We start from the raw sequence: 22217 nt of genomic DNA on the forward strand, positions 1-22217 counted from the left end.
ATTTAGTAATTCTAACAGGTGGGAGGTTATATCTCATTGTGATTTTCATTTGCATTTCTCTGAGAACTGATGATGTTGAGCATTTTCTCATGTACCTGTTGGCCATCTCTATGTCTTCTTTGGTGAAATGTCTGTTTAAAATTTCTGCCCATGTTTTAATTGGATTGTTTGTTGCTATTTGCTGTTGAATTGCATGAGTTTTAATATATTCTGGATATTAACTCCTTATCAGATATGTGATTTAAAATTATTTTCTCCCATTCAGTAGGTTGTATTTTCATTTTATTTATTTATTTTTTTGCGCTGCAGAAGCTTTTAGTTTAATGTAGTCCCATTTCTTTATTTTTGTGTTTTGTTGCTTTTGCTTTCAAGTTAAAACAATCATCCCTGCAACCTGTATCAGGAACTTGCCACCTATGTTTACTTCTAGGAGTTTTATGGTTGTAGGTCTTATATTCAAGTCTTTGGTCACCAACTTTTTTTTTAATTGACTTTTTTTAGAGAGAGGAAAAAAAAAACAAGAGAGAGAGAGAGAAACATTAAGTTGTTGTCCCACTTATTTTTGCATTCATTGGTTGATTCTTGTATGTGCCCTGACAGGGAATTGAACCCATAACCTTGGTGTAGCAGGATAATGCTCTAACCAGATGAGCTACTTGGCCAGGCCTGGTCACAAAGTTTTAATGAAGAAATAATTCTCCTGAAATCTCACTGTTTTTTTTTTGTTGTTGTTAGTAAATGAACGTATCACAACTCTGATGAATATGTTTCTTATAATATTTTTGGTGAGAAAATTGCTAGAAATTTCTCAACAGAAAATGTCATTAGGTGCAGAATAATGACACAGGAAATACATCCTCTTGAGTTCCAGTGATTTTAGGAGCAGGTAGTAGTATCTTAGCTAGGTCCCATTTTGGCTCCAGACCCATGAGAGTCCCCAGCACGGTTATTGAACCAGATGTGGGAGAACAGGGCTGGTTTTCACATCATAGGTGCCTTACAAGTGGCTTCTTGTGTATAAATATATGATGATTCAACTTCACATACTTAAAGAAAAATATTGTACCCTGAGAACCTGAGCCCTCAGAATTTCATATCATAGTTTTATATTTTTATTTTTAATATTTCAGTTCAACCTGTGTAGAATTTATTTTGGATGAGCGTGAAGAAGGGCCTTAAAATGAGGCACTGGTTTTTCTCAAGAAATAAATTGCCCCGTTAGTTAGTGATCCTTCTCTCCACCAGTGGTTTGCGGTCCTAATTTGCTGTTAGGTCAAGTTGTGGAATATATTCGGGCAGGTTTCTGGCTGTCCGTTCCAGGGGCCGTGTGCGTGTAGCGGGAGCTCTGAAGTCAGCCCACCCTGGCTCCCCTCCTGACCCTGCCACCTCCAGGCTCTGTTGCGCCTGGTATGACCTACCTCAGGACAGTTGTAAAGATCAAATGAAAGAATTCATGGTAAGTTCTCATATTAAAACATCAAAGATCTGCAGTCACCGTTTATGGTTTCAGTAATTGTGGCTTTAGAATGTTTTAATTATCTGCTCGCAGGTGCACTTTCGTCATGAGTTATGTTCTCGGTGTTGGCAGAGGTAAGAGGAATGAGCAACCACTGAGAGCTGACAGCTCAAGTGCATATTTCATGTTCGCTGAGCGTTCCCAGGGCAGGAGCTAATGAATTAAGTAAAGTACTTCTGTACCATGAGAAGCTCTGCAGTGTGGGTCTAAAGTGGGTATGATGTGGCGTGATGCCCCGGATGTCCACTGACAGAAAGAAAGTGATAGAATAATGTTATTGTTCCACTTTTGGGGGGAAAAAAGCAAATGTTACACTCAGCAACCTGTTTATTTAGAAGGAACTCCACCAAAGGTTGCAAACTGGTGGCCCTTGGGTCAAATCTAGCCAGCAACTGTGTTTTGGGTGGCCTGTATTTAAAAAAATAATTTAAAAAATTTACAGTATTTTTAAAAAATGAGGAATTAGTTGCCAGTGTTTAAAAATTGGGAGATTTTATATAAAACCTGGAATTTCCTCCTTCCTTCCTTCCTTCCTTCCTTCCTTCCTTCCTTCCTTCCTTCCTTCCTTCCTTCCTTCCTTCCTTCCTTCCTTCCTTTTTAGAGAGAGGGGAAGGGAAGGAGAAAGAGAGGGAGAGAAACATCAATGTGTGGTTGCCTCTCATATGTCCCCTACTAGGGATTTGGCCTGCAACCCAGGCATGTGCCCTGACTAGGAATTGAACTGGCGACTCCTTGCTTCACAGGCCCATGCTCAATCCACTGAGCTACACCAGCCAGGGCGAATTTCCAGCTTCTCTTGAAAAATTTTAATGTATGGTCACCCTGGGCCAATAGTCCTTGGCCGCCCCAAAGAGCTGGAACTGACCTATGTTGAGCACTGCTGGTGGTGCCCCATCCCCACCCAGCCTTTCCTGTCAGGCACCTTACCCCCAGCCCTAAAAGCATTTGAGTTTGTGACCCCTTATCTACGTCTGGTTCTAACATGAGTATTAAACTCCACTTTGGCAAATGGGATAGGAGGAAAAAGTGGGCAGTCCTTTTGGGGAAGATTCACTTTTTACTTTATATACTTCTGTGTGGTTTGAATGTATTGGAAGGATGCTATGTTATATTTGAAATTTAGAAATCAATAGAAAAACACATTTGACTACTTGGTGGTGTCCTGGATGCCACATGGAAACCCACATTACTGTCCCTTTTTAAGCTCCTTTTTTTTTTAAAGCCCCAGGTGCACTTGAATCCTGCAGAGCTGGAGCCTCTGATTATTGAAATGCTCCTCCTAGATGCCTTTTGCAGGGATGATTCACTACTGGAGTTCTTGCCTCTGCTCAGAGCAGGAGCATCAGAGGAAATGGCCGTGCCCTATTCTTTCCTTCCTTTTTGCAGGCTACCCCGTTCCCCTGCTGGGGCGTCTGCTGGTTCTCCCTTCCTCCCTCCCTCCCTCCCTCTCTGCTGCTACCTGCCCCAGAGCTCACTCAAGTTTCACCTCTTCCACGAAGTGCTGCAGCCCACGGGTTTCAGTTCTCCATTCTTGTTTAGAGTCAGCAGCCAGAGTTAGGCTTAATCATTCTAGGATTAGTTCGTGTGAATGTGCCACCCCACCACCCACCCTTCAAAAAAATAAACGCTAGTGTGCTAAGATTATCTCAGGTATCGTTGGGATCCTTACTGGGGTGATTCGGGCCTTGGCTGCTGCAACTCCGCAAAGTGCCTTGTTCAAAAATCCTCCAGGAGAGGAGTAGCTGGACTTATGGGAACCTCCATGGGTCCTCAAGGGGATTGACATTCTTCATTAGCTCGGGTGCCACCAATGCTGGCTAGTCTGAGGTTGTTTACAGGCCTGGACAAATCAGGACCCTTTTTACGGAGCCGACTAGAGCAAGAGGGCTTTTTAGGATTACCTTCCCTAGTCTGCTCCCCTCCACCATCAGCCACCTTGCTTCCTGGGGAATCGCGCTTTGGGAAACAGGGTGTCTCAAGAATGACCTGAAACCCACCTTTTGTGGACACTGCTGACTGAGTTGTACCCGTTACTGTTTCCTGGGTGCCAGGCCTGTAAGGTCTTACACATGGGTCTTGAGGTGACCCAGATGCTTGTCTGAACTTTTTCACAGTGATTTCACTTCCTTCTTTCTCCAAGCAGATGGGAGCCCGCTCCCCTCCCCCATGCTTCTTGAAACAAACAAGCCTTGAGAGCAGTGCTTTCAAAGCATTTGCTTTTCTTCCAAAGCGCCCTGAGGTTCTGCGCCACGCTGCTGTTGTCCTTGTCAGCACTTCTACCTAGAACACCTCAGAATTCTGCCCATGTGTGTCTCTTGCTCAGAGAAGCCTTCCCAGACTTTGTCCCATAAAAAGGGATTTGCCAGGCTCAGTTATTTCTTGGCCTCTTCAACACTTCTTGCCCATTCCTGGCAGCATTTGTTTTACTCGAGGCCATCAGCGTTCATCTTTGTACTGCCAGAGCCTGGTGCATTTGTGTGTGGACGGGGCAGAAGGCACACTTCAGAGGCCCTGTGCTAGGTAGGGGCCAGGCCACTGGCCTGAGAAAGTGGAGAGAGCTGCTTTCATGTAAGCTCTGAAGTTGAATCTTGGGTTAAATCTTGTTCAAATGAACCCTCTCTTTGCGGGACTCCCCACTTCACTCAGGACCAAAACAGCAAAGGCTCTTTAAAAAAAAATCTGTGCATTTATAAGAACGCTTCAGAAAACCCTGGACTAAATCTTTGCAGTCTAAAGATGCAATAAGAAAGATTTTTGCTATTCAAGTACTACCCCACTAAGGAACTGAAAAATAAAAATAAATAATTGAAAGCTACACTGGAGTTATGTCCCCTTAGGACTGAAGCCAGCCACCACTATTCAGGGTGAGGGTGTTGATTTGTTTGTGTGGAGGAGTTGAACAGGGTGTAGTTTTCATCTGAAATGTTGTAGTTTACTGTGAGACCATCTTTCTCACCCAGGAAACCTAGATTTTGTAAAAGGCATAGGACTGGGGCAAGGTAAGGTGTTCAGTCGGGTGAGATCTCCAGTTGGTAAAATGGGAAATGTCAGACGTGAGTTTTTTTCACTCTAACTGAGAAGAGCAGTAAGGCCTCTTCTTATCCACGTCAAAAGCTGAAAGGGAGGTTTCCAGACACAGCTATTTTGAAGGGGCTCTGAAGAGAAGATTTACCTAAGAAAAAAAAAATAAAGAAACGGATGGGTGTGGTGCTTACCACCACTCTCATTTACTGAGTTCTATGAAGTGGGAACTCAGTCTGGGCTCTGTATCTGGGCAGGGCCTCTGACTCTTGAATGAAGTTCAAGTGAACTACTGATTCCTCTTTCAATACCCCAGACTCTCCTCCCAGTGTTCCTTCTCTTCATTTCACCCCAGCGTTTGGTCTGCAGAGCTCCAGATTTGAGGCAGGTTGTCCCAGTAGCATGCCTTTCAGAACTGCCAAAATGCCCAGCATGGCTTTAAGTGGGGACCCAGTGAGCACTGTGTATTTCTTACAGGCTGGGGGTTGTCAGACAGAAACCAAATTTCTGGTGTGCCTTTGAATGCCAAAAGGCAGGGTGCCCTGAAGAGGCAGCAGCAGCAGGCGGAGAAACCGCCGGAGCTCTTGGCTGGTGTGGTTCTCAGCTCCTGACATTTGTAACTGATGGCCCCTGTCACTTCCTGTCATGCAGCCCAAGTGGGGGGGGGGGAGGAGTTCCTTCAGGGAAACCATGCTCTACTCTGCTCAGAGTATCCCGTCTGCAGGGCTCCGCCACTGTTAGGGGCGGGGGTCTCCTGGGTGGATGAGGTCGGAGTGCCCCATGGTGTGGTGTTGCTTCTTTGTCCGTGCTCAGGTAAGCTCCCTGCAGTTGACGTGGGGCTGGACCAGCTCCCAACTCCCACCCAAGCCTGGCTGAGTGGTGCCAGCAGCTGAGGTCTTGAGAGGGCACAGCTGTCTTTTTCTTTCCCAAGAAACTGAGCGGGAAGCTGCTGTTAAAAACACCTGGGATGATGGAGGCAGACTTTTGCCTCAGTTTGGTAGGAATCAGCAAGAGCTGTGTGGTTGTTTTTAAGACCACAAATGGTTGTGCTTGGTGGAGATGGTGAGTAAAGCGGAGTGGCTAGCTGTCAGTGCATCCTTTCACATCTGTGATTGGAAGAGAGCAAGGGGGGTGGGTCTTTCTTTCGCTCTTTGCTCCTTGATGCTAGTATATTAATTTTTTAAGAGACCTGTTTTCAGCTAATGGGAAGGAAAAGAGAGGGGAAAAAAGGATGCAGCTGCCTTCTGTTTTGTTTTGATCATAAAGTGAATTTCCGAGATCTTTTCTTCTTTGGATTGTAAGATGGCGGAACTCAGTTTTGGAAGTTTATTCTCTTGGAGCAACTTTTTTGTAGCCTTCCTTACAGTAATCATGGTGTTTCAAATGTATTCATCATTAGGAAGATGAGGTCAGATAATATCAGGGGAGACACAGGCTTGCTGGTATTCTCATTAAGAGTGTAGGTACCTGGCTTGGGTTATTTCAGAAGGAAAGTCTGAAAATGTTCTATTTCTATGGGCTAATTAGTAGCCCAGAAGTGTACTCTCTCTGTACCTTTCATTTGTGGGTAGTTGTTAAAGCTTTGGATAAGCCAAAACTATTTTCTAAAGGAAAATGCCCATTGCTTTTCTATTCTTCTCAGTAGAATTATGTTTCTGAGACTGATTTTTATAATGCTAATTCTGGCTCTTATGTACATGACCATTATAGACAGAAATTTTTAATCTTTTCATGTAATTTGGGTGGTTTCATTATCTTTCTTTTTTCCCATCTCACTCACCTGACTATTTGCTCACCTGATAAAGAATAACATGAGCCTTTGAGCTATGGAAATTGACAACATTAAAAATGACTTACTATGTTTCAGTAATACTTGATGCAACATTAATAGAAAATAGTACAATAATTGCTAACATTTATTAGTTACTTTCTACTTTACTAAGCACTTCATTCACATTAGGTTATGAAATTCTTTCAACACTGTAGGGGTTGGGTATTAGTATTATCACCATTTTACAGGTGGCAAAACTGAGGCTTAGGGAAGGTAACTAATTTAATTTGCTCGTTACCTAGCTGGTTACTAGGGGATCACACTTCAAATTCAGGCAGAATGGATCTGCCTGAATCCAGAAGTGGCAGTTTTAACCACTAGGTGACACATGATGTTTTGAATGATGGGGCCCTTCCCACACCTGTTCCATGCAGCATCTTCGGTGACACTTTGCTTTCCAGTCCTTTGACAGATCAGCCTGTTTTGGTGGATGGTTGCCATAGTCTGATTACCACCAACATAAGAGGCATCTATGGCAAATCACTGTCTTCACCAGACTCAGTTTCCCCACCTATCAAATGGAGATGTCTCTAAACTCATTTAGCTTTGATGTAAATCTTAGACATGCAAATATCTTGCCCAAAAAGTAAAACAGTCGCATATCTTCCCTATTTCAAAGGCAGATGACTTAATGAGTACTCTTTAGTACACATTTCTCAGGGATATAAACTGGAACTCAAAATGTAATTGTCTGGCTGGCTACTGACCTTTATTCTTTTCTTGAAAATATTATTAAATGAATTTTTATTTCTTGGCTCTGAGAGTCTCCAGAGGAAGGATCTGGAGGACCTGAGCTGGATGTGGGAGGAGCCATTGGTAACTGGATGTGGAGGGTGAGAAAGGGAGGCGAGAAGCCCTTTACAGATCTCCTGACTCCATCCTCCGAGGTCTGGCCAGGGTGGTTCTGTGTTGGTGGGGAAATGGCAGAGTGCAGTGGTTGAGAGCATGGGTTTTAGAACCACGGAGATGCAGGTTTGAGTCCCAGCTTTGCCTCTTACTAGCCATGCAATCTTTTGCATGTTACCAAACCTCTCTCCTCTATAAAATGGGAATAATAAATAATGTCTATCTTATAGGATCGTCATGAGGAATAAATGAAATGACTCCTGACAGCTCCTAGTATAGAGTCGGCACTTAGCACATGCGATCCATGTCCCAGGTCTTATTGACCATAACACGTGCTGGTAGCTCCCAGAAAAATGAGTCCTTAGTGTGTAAGTGCTTAGCAACAACTGGGCCAAGAAACATCTTATATCTTGTGATAAAGATGGCCCTGGTTTGACTTTGTGGAGAGAAGTAAGCGGCATATTCCACAAAACGTCAGTACTTCATTTTTAAGTGCCAATTCCAGCCACGTTTTTACAGCTTGTCCAGAACGCCGGACTCCCAGTGGGAGCCGTGGAAGGGGAAGTTGATTCAGATCCTAAAGAGGCCTGTCTTGATGGAACACTCAGAGGTCTGACTCGGAGAGGGCTAGGTCAGGGTGGTGACCCCAAGTGGCCACCAGGACAGAAACAATGGGTGACTCTAGGACCTAAATATAGACTATGTGTATGTCACTTAGGGAAACCAGTTCCCAGGGCTGACCAGGGAGGGTGGGTCTTTGGGGAGAGCTCAGGAAGCAGCCCCTGTGTGCCATCCTTTGCTTTGTCCATCCTCTTTTTTTCTGAATAAGCTGATCCATGTCCTGGTTTCTCATCCCTCGAACACCTGTCTGTTTGGCAGCTTCATTTATCTCCCCATCTTTTCCCTTCCATGCCTTACTTATGGAGTTTACCACCCTCTGCTGCCCTTGTTTCTTGCAGACTCCATCCAACCCCTGCCATAAACTCTAGGTGCCCTAGCCAAAGTGTTTATCATGAGCCCTGGGTTGGGAGTCTGGAGTTTGGGGTTCCAGTTCTAAGTTTTGTGGTCAACCTTAGGAAATGCTGAACTTCCCTGGGTACTAGGTTCTCCACTGCAAACATGGCTGTTAAGAACCTGGATCCTGGAGGTTGACAGTCTGGGTTCTCATCCTCACTATCACTTGAGCTTGGGCAAGTTCCTTACCTTTCTGGGCTTCAGTTACCTTACGTGCAAAATGGAAATTATGACAGTGTCTGCCTCAGTTTATAAAAATGTCTGTGAAACCCTTAAAACAGTACATCTTGTCAGTGCTCAAGAATGCTAGCTATCGTTAAGACTGTAGGAAAAGAAGACCTGCGATGGACCAGCATTTCCTAACCTTCAGTCGTGTTTCCCATATTCACATGTCACTTGTACTGTTATTTTCTACTAATTGTTTTTCTTTAAATTCTCTACTTTTTTTTTAACTTGGGCTCATCTGAAGTAGTAATAGTCCTGAAGTCACTAAACACTCTAACGTGTTTCCTAAAACACATAATAAACACATCCAGGTCTATCTCACATGGTCTGAAATGATACTGTGTCACCAGCATACCCACTTCCCACACTTTGGGGACTGCAGAACCAGTGGCTGTGAGCATCTACGGCCCAGGTTGCTGCCTGATGGTGATTTTGGCAATGCTTATCCCACCAGAGTGAACAGTCTACGTGTCCTTCACTCATCAAGCACCGCCTGAGAGCCAGCTTTGTACTTGACTCTATGTCAGGTGCCAGGACTGCCACAGTGTAGGTCTTTGTAGCTTCTGCTGTCCTTGAATGGAACATTACCAGCCCAGAGAATATGGAATTGAGAGAGCCATGAAATGACCCAATTGCTGAAATCCCACTTCAGTGAGAAGTGAGAGAAGCCAAACACAGCTCTGCCTGAAGTCTCTGCATGTGGATGAAGGAGATGATCTCAGCCAGCTTTTACTAAGTAACATCCACCCCAAACTCCGTGCCAAACAATAACAATCATTTATTCTTATGCTCATAGGTGTGCAGGCTGTCCAGGATAGTCTGTCCCACGTGGGTCCATGAGCTACCCATGTGTTTATTTTTTTCCCAGAGAGCTAGCTCAGAAGGTCCTAGAAGAAGAAGCAGAAACACACAATTCCTCTTCAGGATTGGTACACTGTCCCTTCTACCCATATTCCATTGGCCAGCGCAACTCACAAGCCATGGAGGTCAGGAGAAGGCATGAGAGTTTGCTACCAGATTAATGGTTGCATGAGATTAATCTACCTGAGAGATCATTCCTATTTATTCCCTCAACCTACATTTACTGAGTGCCTACTATGTGGAGCACTCTGCCATACTGGGGGAGGATACATATAGTAAAAATGAGTGGTGAGGGTGATGATATCTAATCCAAGGCCCAGCATGTATTAGGTTCTAAATGAATATGTGATGAATGAGTATCTGGAGTGTTGACTAGTAATGAGTATTTCACATAGGTTAACTCATTTTATTCTGCCATCCCCCACTTCCCTGTTGAGCAGGTATAATCATTCCATGTCAGAAGAGTGCAATACTGTCTTGGCCTGTTAAAAGCTTATAATCATCTGATGTGAGGAAGGGGAGGGTTGGTGAAGGCACAGCTTTGGGAAAGAGGCGGGTATTGCACCAAAGCGGCTCAGGTTAAAATCTATGTGTTTATTCCCATGTACACCTCGTATGCGGTCTTGGGGGCTAACTCTTCAAGCTCCCACCAAGTACTAAGAATGGTATGCGTGGTACCTGGCCTATCATAGTTTCTCTAAATCACTAGACCTTTGCTTTCTTGAGCTCACATGCATTTTTGAAGGTTCTTTTCTGTGCAGGCCTATGATCCCAGGTGAAGAACTCTGCTCTAATTATTTATTCCATTGCCTTCTTCTCTTTCCTTCCCTCTTTTAAAAACTTCATCCAGCCCTGGCTGGTGTAGCTCAGTGGATTGAGCTCGGGCTGCGAACCAGAGGGTCACAGTTCAATTCCTAGTCAGGACACATGACTGGGTGGCAGGCCCGGTCCCCAGTGGGGGCCAGGTGAAAGGCAACCACACATTGATGTTTTGCTCCCTCTCTTTCTCCTTCCCTTCCCCTCTCTCTAAAAAAATAATAATAATAAATAAATAAAATAAAAGTTAAAAAAAAACTTCATCCAGTGAAAGAGATGTTTTTCTGTATTTATATGTCAGTGAATTCCTTCATTATATAGATGATGAAACAGAGACCCACAGAGGTTAGGTCACTTGCCCAAAAGCCCACAGCTGCTGCTGCTAATAATAATAATAACAATAATAATAATAATATCCTCCAAGCAGATGACTTACACTCAGATACAATTAGGTTTCATTCCGTCAATACCTGCTTAAAAACAGTGCCCATTCTGACCTATCAGTTCTATGTATGAATCACATGGCAAAGTGAGTTTTCTTCATCTTCATAGCCAAAGCCGTGGATGACAGGGGCATACGTGCCCAGTCTCAGCTGCAGAACCACTGCGGTGTAGGTCCATTAGGGCAGAGCCTGTGTCATCTCTTCCTCTGGGTCTTCCCTTTTCACCCTGTCCCTTAGTCCTCACCCAGTGCTGTGTGTACAGACTGCTAAGAATGCAGGATGGTTGGGACTGAGATAGGGACATTTATCAAGCCAAGGGTGGAAGGTGCCTTATAGTTGGAGCAGGGGAGGAATTTGCTCCTGTACAGTCCTGGAAGTCTTATTTGGAGCTATTCTTCTATTCTTAGTTTTTTGAAGGCACTGTGTTCTCTGGTGCATTGTTTTAACAGCAGCCAGGAAATCAGTCCCTGCTCAGGGTCAGCAATGCCCCTGGTTCCTGCCTGTGGCCGCCTAGGTGGGAAGTGTACTGGTTTATTTCAGGGCTGATATTTCATAGTCAGGATCGTCACCACCCTTTCTCCTTTTGTTGCCCTCCTTGTCTGCATTTCCAGGGGAAAAAAAGAGAGTCTGGTGAATCTATTTTTCTTTATAGCAATAGTAGCTACATTTATTTTTATGTAAAAAGGAAAATGCTAAAATTCAGGTCTCAACAATAGAATGCTGTGCCCTCTGAAGCAGTGTAATCCCACAGAAATGGAATATGTGCCACAGACATAATTTAACAACCCAATAGCCCCATTAAAAGAAGTAAAAAAATAAATGAAGTCAATTTTAATGATTTATTTAGTCCAATATATCCAAATATTAGCATTTCAACATGTAATCAATATAAAAATTATCAAGGAGATGTTTCACCTTTTTTTTTCCATAGTAGGTCTTCAAAATCCAGTGTGTGTTACATACTTTGAGCACCTCTGAGTTCACAGGCTGCATTTCATGTGCCCAGTACCCACACGGGGCTCATAGTAGCCCCTGGATAGTGCAGGTCTCGAGCAGTGCCATCCAATAGAACTTTTTAAAAAGATTTTATTTATTTATTTTTTAGAGAGGGGGTAGGGAAGGAGAAAGGAAGGGAGAGAAATATCAATGCGTGGTTGCCTGTTGCACACCCCCTACTGGGGACCTGGCCCACAACCCAGACATGTGCCCTGACTGAAAATCAAACCAGCAACTCTGGTTCGCAGGCCCGTGCTCAATCCACTGAGCTACACCAGCCAGGGCCCAATAGAACTTTTTTAAGTGATGGCAATATTTTGTATCTGTGCTGTCTCCTGCAGAGGTTGTTTAAATCCAAACAGCCTCATGTACCTCTAGATATTTGATATTATTAGAAAAATACTGACTTAAAATTTACGAAGGTATTATTTTTCATTTATCACATTGGCAGAGATTAAAAAGTTGGATAGCACTGTTTGGTGAGGGTGACAGGACCTTTTGTGCATGGCCTAGGGGAAAAATTAGAATGGCCTTTATGGAGAACAATTTGGCAATGTTTAGCAAAATTACAAATACAGCTTCCCTTGGGCGCAGAAGTTCCATTTCAGGATGTTGCAGCTTTTTATGCATATAGATTGGTTTATGCAGAAGAATATTTGCTGTGCCAAAAGATTGGAAACCACAAACATTGCCAGCCAAATAGGGGACTAGATAAATACATTATGTACATTTTAAAAATGTAATTTGCAACTATTGAAAAAATGAGGCCCAGTTTTATTTGATATCGTGGAAAACTCTCCAAGGTATAGCATTGAGCAGGTGTAGAGCAGTGCAGATAGTATGATGCCATCTGGGTAGAAGAAATAACTTGCTTATTTTTGTCTAGAGCAGCTGCAGAAGAATGTGAAGGGAACTGATCGCAGTGGTACCTCCTGAGGGAGGAAGGGATGGCTGGAGTGGGAGAGAGGCCTATTGTACAGTGTACCTTTTTGGAATCTAACCCCACGTACTTGAATTATCTACTCAAAACATAAATATCTAAAATACAAAAGGAAACTGTAAGGGAAGGGGGTGAACCAGAGAAGGCTTCCTAGAAGAGGTGACCTTCGGGTTGACTTGTAAAAGACGCATAGAAGTCCTTTTGTCAGGAGCAAGGCTGAGGCTCAGAGATATGAACAAGGACAGGTTCAGGTATCCACGTATACCCAGTGGTGGACAGAATACTCAGTATACAAAATACGGCAGTAACGAAGTTTGGACAGGAACTGTATTGGCGAAATGGTAAGAGTTTTGTGAGCGGAATTTGAATTTATCTATGAGCTAAAGGCAGCCATTGCCAGTTTGAAGGAAGTGGGAAAGGACATGATTGTGTCTACGTGAAAGACTACTTATGGCAAAGGGGTGGATGATTTGAAACAGTGATTCTCAAAGTGTGATCAAGGACCCCTGGGAGTCCCCAAAATCTAGAAACGAACTGCGTAATTACAAAACAAATTTTTTTTCATATGTGTCAGCCAAATGACAATCACAGATTGATTGCAGATGCAGGTATATTTAATCTAACTGTCTTTAATGCAACCCGAAATTCAGAAAGTTGTAAAAGTGTGAAAGAGTGCTTCTCTTCTCACTATGTATTTCGTTTTGGAAAATGTAGTTAATTTTTATTAAAATATGATAAATAGCTAATAAATAATATATTGTTATTTTTAAAACAAGGAATATTTTTCATGTGTATGGTTAGCTGGGCCTTCTTCTTTCTTGTCCAGTGTTACCAACATGGTGTTCAGAGGCTTCACAGAGATTGGCTTTATGGCCTGTGTCTCATTTGGGCCTCATGCGGGGAAGTTGGTCATGATTGTAGATGTTATCCATCAGAACAGGGCTTTGGTTGATGGACCTTGCACTTAAGTAAGAAGATAAGCGATACCTTTCAAATGCATGCAGTTCATTGACTTCATCCTCGAGTTCCCATCTGGCGTCCTTCAGAAATATGTCCGACAAGCCTGGCAGAAGACAGATACCAGTACAAAATGGGCAGCCATGAGTTGAGCCAAGAAGATTGAAGGCCAAGAAAAGAAAGCCAAGATGACAGATTTTGACCGATACAAAGTTATGAAGGCAAAGAAAACAAGGAACTGAATAATCAAACATAAAGATAGGAAGCTTCAAAAGGCAGCTTTCCTGAAAGCTCCTCCCAGAAAGGCAGCTGCTGCTAATGGTGCATCTACAGGCAAGAAGGCTCCAGCTCAGAAGGTTCCAGAAAGCTAGAGGCCAGAAGGCAACTCCTCCAATAGCTCAGACGGATCCAAAAGCTCCAGCCCAAGAAAGCACCTGCTCCAAAGGCATCTGGCAAGAAAACATGAGAACTTAAGAGGCTCTCATAAAGTAATAATGGTTCTTTTTTTGGGGGAAAATAGGAGTATTTTTTTAAAGTGCTCAATTTTATTTTCTAATACTGCAAATATTAATATAACCCACATAAACAAAAGCTGTTTGAGACCCTCAGTGATTTTTAAAAGTATAGCGGGGTCTTGCCCTGACTGGGTGGCTCGGTTGGTTGGAGCATTGTTCTGTACACCAAAAGGCTGTGGATTCAATTCTCAGTCAGGCCACAAACCTGGGTTACAGGTTCCATCCCTGGTTGGGGTGCATATGAAAGGCAGCTGATTGACGTTTCTCTCTCACAGCAGTGTTTCTCTCTCTCTCTCTGAAATCAATAAAAAACATATCCTTGGGTGAGGATTTAAAAAAAAAGTATAGAAGGATCTTGAGTTTAAAAAAAAAAATTAAGGACTGCTGGTCTGAAAGTAAGGAGGGCCTGTGTGCTTGTGATTCTGGCCCGATCAAAATAAACTATAGGGAAGCACGTGCAGCTACGCAAATGTGAGTCAGGTAGGAGGCATGAACTCTTTTATGTGTCTGAGCACCATGAAGTGGTGTGGGCAGGTATGTGTGAAGGAGGGAGCGGGATTGGTGGGTTGATTTTGACTGAAAGGGAATGTCAGTGCGTGTCCTATACTCTATTTCCGCATTAATAGATACTGCTGTTATTTCAGTCCTTTGCTGTTATAAACATCCCGAACATCCATGTACAAGTCTCCACCCATGTGCAAGAATTGCTCTAGTGTGTTTCCCTAAAAGTAGAATGCTGAGCAGTAAGGCATGCACACCTTCAGCTTGGCTGGGTGATGTAAGATTGTTCTCTAACTTAGGGCCCTCCCTCTGGCCCTGAAGAAAGTCCCCATTTCTCCAGCCCTTAGTATTGTCAGACTTCTAAATTTTGTCAATTCGATGGGTGTGAAATGGCACCCAACTGTTTTAACCCCAAGCCCCCCATCACTCCTATACCCACCTGTCACCTGGGAGCATAAGATACTAAGCTCTGAATTGTGGACAATTCAAAAAGTCTTTACCACAAGGAAACGTGTGTGTGTGTGAATACAAAGAAGCAGGTTCTGTACTGGTTTCCTGGGTGAGGAAGAAGTAAAAAATTGGGCCACTACTTTTTATTTCAGATAGAAATCACTCAGTCAAAGTTCTTGTGGAGTTTGCTGTCTTTGGAGGCCAGTTGGGTCAGCACTAAAGGAGGAGAAGTCAGGGCCTTCTCAGCATTGCCTGGCCTGAGCTGGGGTTTCAGGAAAGGAGCAGTCTGAGGCCTTCAGCCAAGACGTGAAATTTTGGGCAAACAAATGTAATGTATGAGTCACTTTCTCTGGACTGGCCACATGGCCTCCCTGGGTCAGGCCTGCCTGTGCCCCTGAAGGCAGGGCCAGCCTCTCCAGCCTGAGACCTGGTTAGGTGCACAGGATCCTCCCTCTGTTCAGAAGGGCCATCTGCTTGGTTTAACACTCCTCTGTAGTCCTCGTGAAACTCAGTTTTTGGATAAGAGGCCCCACATTTTCAGTTTCCTCTGAGTTATTATGTAGCCAGTTTTGCCTAAAGTATTTTTGTGTTTCTCAAATTAACAAGGGTGTGGGCAGAGGGGTGCAGCCCCTTGGGTGTCACTTTTCTCCTCACTCCATGCAAGGCCTGCTGTTCCCCCCGCCACAGGCCCCAGTGCTCTTGGGTGAAACACCATTTCCTCATTTCATGCATTTATTCTCTTTTTTACTTCTTTCTGTCTGTGTGTGTGTATATATATATATATTATATATACACACACACGTATACACACACAAATTTGTGTAACTATACATATATATCTTGTTGATTCTCATTACTCTAGATTCCATATTTTCCTACTTACTGAAATTTGTTTGTAAACCCCAAATCAGCACTCATGACACTTTTGTAGTCATTTATGGACATGAATAGAGCAGTGAAAAGGTTGGCATTCACAGTCCCAGCTGAGGTCCCACCAAGCAACACTCTTCCTTCTTGCTCCAGTTCTCATACTGTAAACAAATGTCTTTTTCTTGGTCTGTTCACTGCACGTTTTTCACATTTTTGTGGTTTTGGTTAATTTCACTGTTTAAAATGCACCATAGCACCCCCCTCTGCCTCCCCTGTCTCCCCCGCCTCTGCCATGTATGATGCTGGAGATCTTTAGCATGAGAAGGCTGCGATGTACCTTACAGAGGCAGTACATGTGCTAGGTAAGCTTTCTTCAGGCACAAGTTCTATAATTGGCTGGTGGCCATGAGTTCAGTGTTAATGAGTCAACTGTATATATTAAATAAATACATGTTAAACAAGATACATATCTTGAAATGGTTAATGAAGATATTGCCACAAGAGGCTTGCAGGAACTTAACCTATATTTCCTCTAGAAGCAATAGTTCAATATTCACAAACTTCTTGTTCACAAAGACTTATAGAACATAACGGCCAACAAATATCAAGAACTGACTGTGTGTACACATGTATATATGTATGAAGGTGTGCCCAGAAAGTACCCAGCCATGTAATATAAAAAATAGAGACATTTATTGAAGAAGATACAAGAAACATTGTATATAGGACAATGACACCTCAGTCCCCTTCAAAGCAGATGCCTTAGGACCTCACACAGTTCTCCCAATCACCATCAGTTGCCCTGTCATATTTTCTTGAATTTCATCCACAGTCTGAAATCTCTTCCCTTTCAAAGATGATTTTAGTGTTGAGAAAAGCCAGAAATTACAGGGCACCAGATCTGGGTTGTAGGATGATTGAGTCCTCTGAGTGATTTGATGTGTCACCAAAAAACTCTGCACGAGACATGGTGCATGAGCAGGCACATTGTCAAAGTGAACCTGCCAATCACCCATAGCTGTGAAGGCCCATAGCTGTGAAGGCCCATAGCTGTGGCCTTCTGAATCATCTGAATATTTTCTGTGGAGGAATGTTCAAGCTTAACTTGAAATGTGATGCAGATCCATTGCTCAACTCGCTCAGTCATTTTGAATGTGATGGCCACACAGTTCACATGTTCACTGAACAGTGTCTACTGCCTCCACTGACTAGTACAGTGAAGTCATCACTGTTCACACATATACATTCCAGTTCATCTTCCTTGGTTACATCAGTATTTGCAAACCATTCTTGTTATATTAACAATGTTTGGACTTTTTCTGGACAGACTTTGTATGTACATATGCATGTATGTGTATCTTTCTTCACCTTTCCTCTCTCCCTTCCTCATTCTCCTTTCTACTTCTCTTCTTCTAATTCCTTGGATTTTCTCTTCTCTTTCATTGTTCATTGGTATTTCTGGCATTAGCCTTGAGGCTAATCTCAAAAGGTACCCAGGGAAAGTACTTTTGTCCATTTGTTCAGAGCACATTAGTGAGTCACTCTCTTTGTGCAGTGCCTTGGGCCATTCTGGGACCTGAACACAAACCTTATGGTTCAAAAGTATCACCTACAGATAGGATTATTATAATCTGTGATTTTGAGGCAAATCTAGAATCTCATATTTATTTCTAAAAAATATTTTCCAGTCTCTGCTCTTCTCATTGCCCACTTTCCGCCCTGACCCAGCAAGCTCCTTGGCCATGTGTTTTCACAGAGGCAAACAATATTGGAAGGAAACTTTACAGGTCACCTAGTCCAATTCCCTTATTTTGCAGATAGGGAAACTGAAATCTAGAGGAAAATGAACCACCCAAGGTCACAGAGCTAATTCCATGGCCTTAAAAAATAGGTAAAAAACAGGGAATAATTGTTCCCCTGGTGCTCTATTTTACTACTTACGCATCAGAGAAGAGAGCGAGAACATCCATTGTGTTCTGGCAACTTCTGATTAAAATGTATAAAACAGATTTCTGTAAATTGTGTACATTATAAGAAAGCCAGAGAAAATATACAAGCACACATTTTAGAAAACTATTTAGGTTGAAACTTTTGTTTTACTGAAGCATTTCATAGATAAGTTTGCAACATACAGAGGGTTTTAAAATTCCTTGTTTAAGTGGTTTTCATCATCAAAATATCTTTTCTAATCCATCCTAAAGTGGGTATCACCGGGTCCTCATGATATGTAGCTTTGCGAGCCAGGACTGTGACAACAGAGGGGAACACTCTCCCACAAAGCTGACCAGGAAGTAGATCCAGCAGACCTCGCTTCCCGCTCACTCCCCAAACCTTAGCCTCCACTCCCTCCCCTCCCAAAAAGGGAAAACGTGCCCAGGAAAGATAACAGTGCCCATCCTTAAACAAAGCAAGGCTAGCCCTTTGGGTCCCCCAAGTGCTCCCATTTCCTGTGGCTAAAGTTAGACCTATTAGATATGAATTTCATTTTTAATCCATGACGGGGCACTCAGAGGGCTACAGATTCTCTCCAGAAAAGATGGGGAAAAGGAGGAGTCCCTTTGCAGCCATCCCAGGGGAGAAGGGAACAGAGTGTTGCTTTTTCTGTATTTGTCATAAGCAGCAAATATAGGCATGGGACAGTTACTTTGTGTGAGAGTTATGAGACTGAGTTTCCACAAAGAAAGTGTTTCCTGAAACACACTCATTTGTGAATCACCTTTTACCACAGCCCCATAGAAAAATACCATTTTCTAGAAAACAAAATAGTTTTTTCCTTATATTTATCTTTAATGGAAACTTTATCATGATTAACAAAACCAATATGCTTGCTATAAGAGGTCTGTCCAGAAGGTATCCAGCCATGTAATATAAAAAATAGAGATATTTATTGAAGAAGATAAAAGATATAAGAAACCTTGTACACAGGACAATGATGCCTCATTCCCCTTCAAAGCAGGCACCTTAGGACCTCACACAGTTCTCCCAATCACCATCAGTTGCCCTGTCATATTTTCTTGAATTTCATCCACAGTCTGAAATCTCTTCCCTTTCAAAGGTGATTTTAGTGTTGGGAAAAGCCAGAAATTACAGGGCACCAGATCTGGGTTGTAGGATGATTGAGTCCTCTGAGTGATTTGATGTGTCACCAAAAAACTCTGCACGAGACATGGTGCATGAGCAGGCACATTGTCAAAGTGAACCTGCCAATCACCCATAGCTGTGAAGGCCCATAGCTGTGAAGGCCCATAGCTGTGGCCTTCTGAATCATCTGAATATTTTCTGTGGAGGAATGTTCAAGCTTAACTTGAAATGTGATGCAGATCCATTGCTCAACTCGCTCAGTCATTTTGAGTGTGATGGCCAGACAGTTCACATGTTCACTCAACAGTGTCTACTGCCTCCACTGACTAGTACAGTGAAGTCATCACTGTTCACACATACACATTCCAGTTCATCTTCCTTGGCTACCAGGTTACATCAATGTTTGTTCTTGTTATATTAACAATGTTTGGACTTTTTCTGGATAGACCTCATAAATAGAATATAACTATGAAGATAAATAATACACAAAACAATATAACTAAATTCTAGCTAAATGCTATTGTACCCAGAAAAGAAGGATTGAGGTTGATAAGCACCGGGTGGGTGTTAAAGGTGACACAGCCCTGATCTGAGCCTTTCTCCTTTAAGCCAGGCAGTGAATTAAAAACGTAATATCATGCTGTGTATAATGCTCACTTTTCTGCCCAAATTTTTTAAGGAAAAATAGGGATGCATATTATACACGGGCAATACTAATTCCGTATCTATATAAATGTTTTTCATTTTTTAATTTATGCTTATGCATTAAATATGTAACTGTAGAAAGCAATAATGATATCTGTATACAAAATAATTCCCTAGAATATGATAATCGGTTTTATTTCTAAATATAAATAAATAAAAATTGAATTAAAAAATTAAAATGAAATATTTTTTCCTGAAAATTTGGGCCAAAAATGTGGATGCATATTATACACGAGTGTGCATTATACATGGTAAAATATGGTAACTTTCTTACTGTGTAATCCGATGCTAGGTAAATCCTGTTGTAGCAGACTCTCTCAGTGCCCCACTCATGGCCCTTATACTCACTTCAGATGCTACCTACAGAATCCCCTGTACCCACCTATGACTTCCTGTGTCCTTCTACCTGAGGGGTTGTCCAGTCAAGAGGGTTAACATCCCAAGGAGCCCCTCTCCATCAAAGAGAGGAAGGAGTTGGTAGGCTGAATACTTCCACTTCCTCATGCCTTGGTGGGAAATTATGAGGTGTGTCCTATAGTCTATTGGGAGGTCCTCAGCAGATTGGACTCCAGCTGCCCACAGCTATAACCTGCTGACTCCATACCCCACTGTGGCCTCCCTCCTTTCCCCAATGCACTGCCCCACTTCCCACAGTTCTTCCTGGCACTCACCTCCCACATGAACAACTTATACCTAAACCTTTACCTCAGCATCTGTTTTGGATAGAACCCAAACTAAGACAGCTGGTAAGCATACTGCCTAACATGATCTCACAAACCACTGTGGCACCAGACCTGTCCTTTGGGAAATACTTCCCCAAGGTATATACCCAAATAAGCAACTTACCATTTTCCTTTTTGGAGTTCAAAAATATATTAAATTTTGTGTTAGTCAACTCTCTCTGCCATTTTCCCTAACATACTGGTGATGCTCTTTTCTGGTGAGTAACACTGTATCCCATTTTTGCTCTTTCTCTTCCAATATGGTATTATTACAATTGACTAATAAACTCAGTGCTCCTGAATTTGCCCATGTAGTTAAATCACTGTGTAACATCTATCGGTTTTTTGCCGACGTGAGACATCCAGTGAGTAGAATCGCACTGTCCGTTGTGGTCACTCAGAGTAAATGTTTACTGATGAATCATTGATGAGCTCTGGCTGAAACACAGCAGGCCAGTGTTGCCAAACTTAGAGAGCCACTGTTTGGCAAGCTTTCGCAACATCCTGATGAGAACCAGGAGCCCAAAATTAGGGAGATTGGAAAGGTGCTTCTGCAAGATAAAGCTTCAGATTTGGCATAGGTCCCATTAGCAGTTTCAAGGCAGAACTGAAGTTCTAATGCAGAGAGGGTTTCTTGTTTTCAGGTTTGGGTCCATGCCTGGAATGTCTGGTTCCATGGAACCTAGACTGGTCAGAGAGTGGGAAAGTCCAGGATGCAATACACCCTGGGATATATCAGAGAATCACATGCATGGGCACTGGCCAATCAGAATAGGCATCCCATATTGTGTGGGGGACATATGGGAGGGGAGAACTTGAACCTTTAATGATGAGAGTTCTTTAGAAGCTCTCTTTCTCTACCCATCCCCATCTTTCCTTGGCTGGCTCTGTCCTGTCACTCAAATGCATGTCCCTCCTCCAACAAGCCTCCCTGACCACTGTCTGTAGTGGCTCTGCCCCTACCTCCTTTCCTATTGCCCTGGTTTACTTTCTTCATAACACTTTGTGTACTCTGTAACTAGCTCATTTGTTTGCTTACTGGTCTGTCATCTCTGCCCCCACGGTTCTCTACTCAACTATGTTCTTCCTGAGGATACAGACTGTGTCTCTTTGCTGACCAGTGTGTCTACTGTATCCTGCACAGTGCCTGGCATCTCATAGGTGCTCCATAAAAGATATGTTGAATGAATGAACCTATCTAGTGAACTTCACTTTTCTGAGTTTCCTATTGATCCTGAGATTCTCTTGTCATAATTCAGGAATATTGTGGGCCCCAGAGTAAAAAATGAAATTTTATGAATGGCATGTCTTAGTATTTTTAGTCTTCCTGAAAAGAAACTCTGTAGCTTTATACTTGCCATTTGGGGATAGGTGGGTTACTTCAGTCAGCAAACATTTGTTGAGCTTTTCTGTGTGTTGGGTTAAGCTTTAGAAATGTCCAGGAAAATTCTGGACCTGAAAGAATTCTATTCTTAATAAAACACTGATTTCCTGGGAAAATGGATTAAATGCTGGATAAATATGCTTCAATTCTGCAAAATCCAGACCTCGGTTTCAGACTTCAGGATAAAAGTGATTGGGATGGGCTTTGAAGCAAAAATCAGGATTAGAAAATTTAGTGCAAAGTACTTCCCCCCTCTCAGCAGCCCATTTGTGGCTCACCACAACTTTTGCTTTTTTTTTACTCAAAACTTGACAGGACATGATAGTACCATTAAAGAAGGGATGTTCCAAATACCTGCACGTTTCTGGTGTTTGGGGGCCCTTTGCCTCCCTCCTATAATTTGGGGTTGTGGCGAGGCCCTCCTCTACTTTCAAAGACAGCTGCAGAAGGAAAATGTCCCTCTAATCACAGATGACATCTTTCCAGACACAGCACCAAAACAGTAACTGGCTTTCTCATTATT

At 42.8% G+C, this 22217-nt stretch overlaps 1 protein-coding gene and 1 pseudogene across 4 annotated transcripts in view; both read left to right on the forward strand.

The window, feature by feature from the left end:
- Positions 1 to 22217, forward strand: part of ARHGEF3 (Rho guanine nucleotide exchange factor 3) — a 313805-nt gene that overhangs the window by 130651 nt on the left and 160937 nt on the right. The window contains exon 1 of one of the 4 annotated variants that reach the window (XM_037132095.2): positions 1427 to 1456. The exons of 2 other annotated variants lie outside the window; for them this stretch is intronic. In XM_037132095.2, the coding sequence (XP_036987990.2) occupies positions 1442 to 1456 (15 nt within the window). In that variant the 5' untranslated portion in view covers positions 1427 to 1441. Of the gene's footprint in view, positions 1 to 1426; positions 1457 to 5242; positions 5351 to 22217 lie in introns of those variants that run through there. One more of the 4 variants, XM_037132092.2, reaches the window with a different exon arrangement.
- LOC119039366 (60S ribosomal protein L14-like) lies at positions 13346 to 13932 on the forward strand (annotated as a pseudogene).

The sequence above is a fragment of the Artibeus jamaicensis genome, unplaced genomic scaffold (assembly GCF_021234435.1).
Source record: "Artibeus jamaicensis isolate MK-2021 breed Jamaican fruit bat unplaced genomic scaffold, CSHL_Jam_final contig_519, whole genome shotgun sequence".
NCBI lineage: Eukaryota > Metazoa > Chordata > Mammalia > Chiroptera > Phyllostomidae > Artibeus > Artibeus jamaicensis.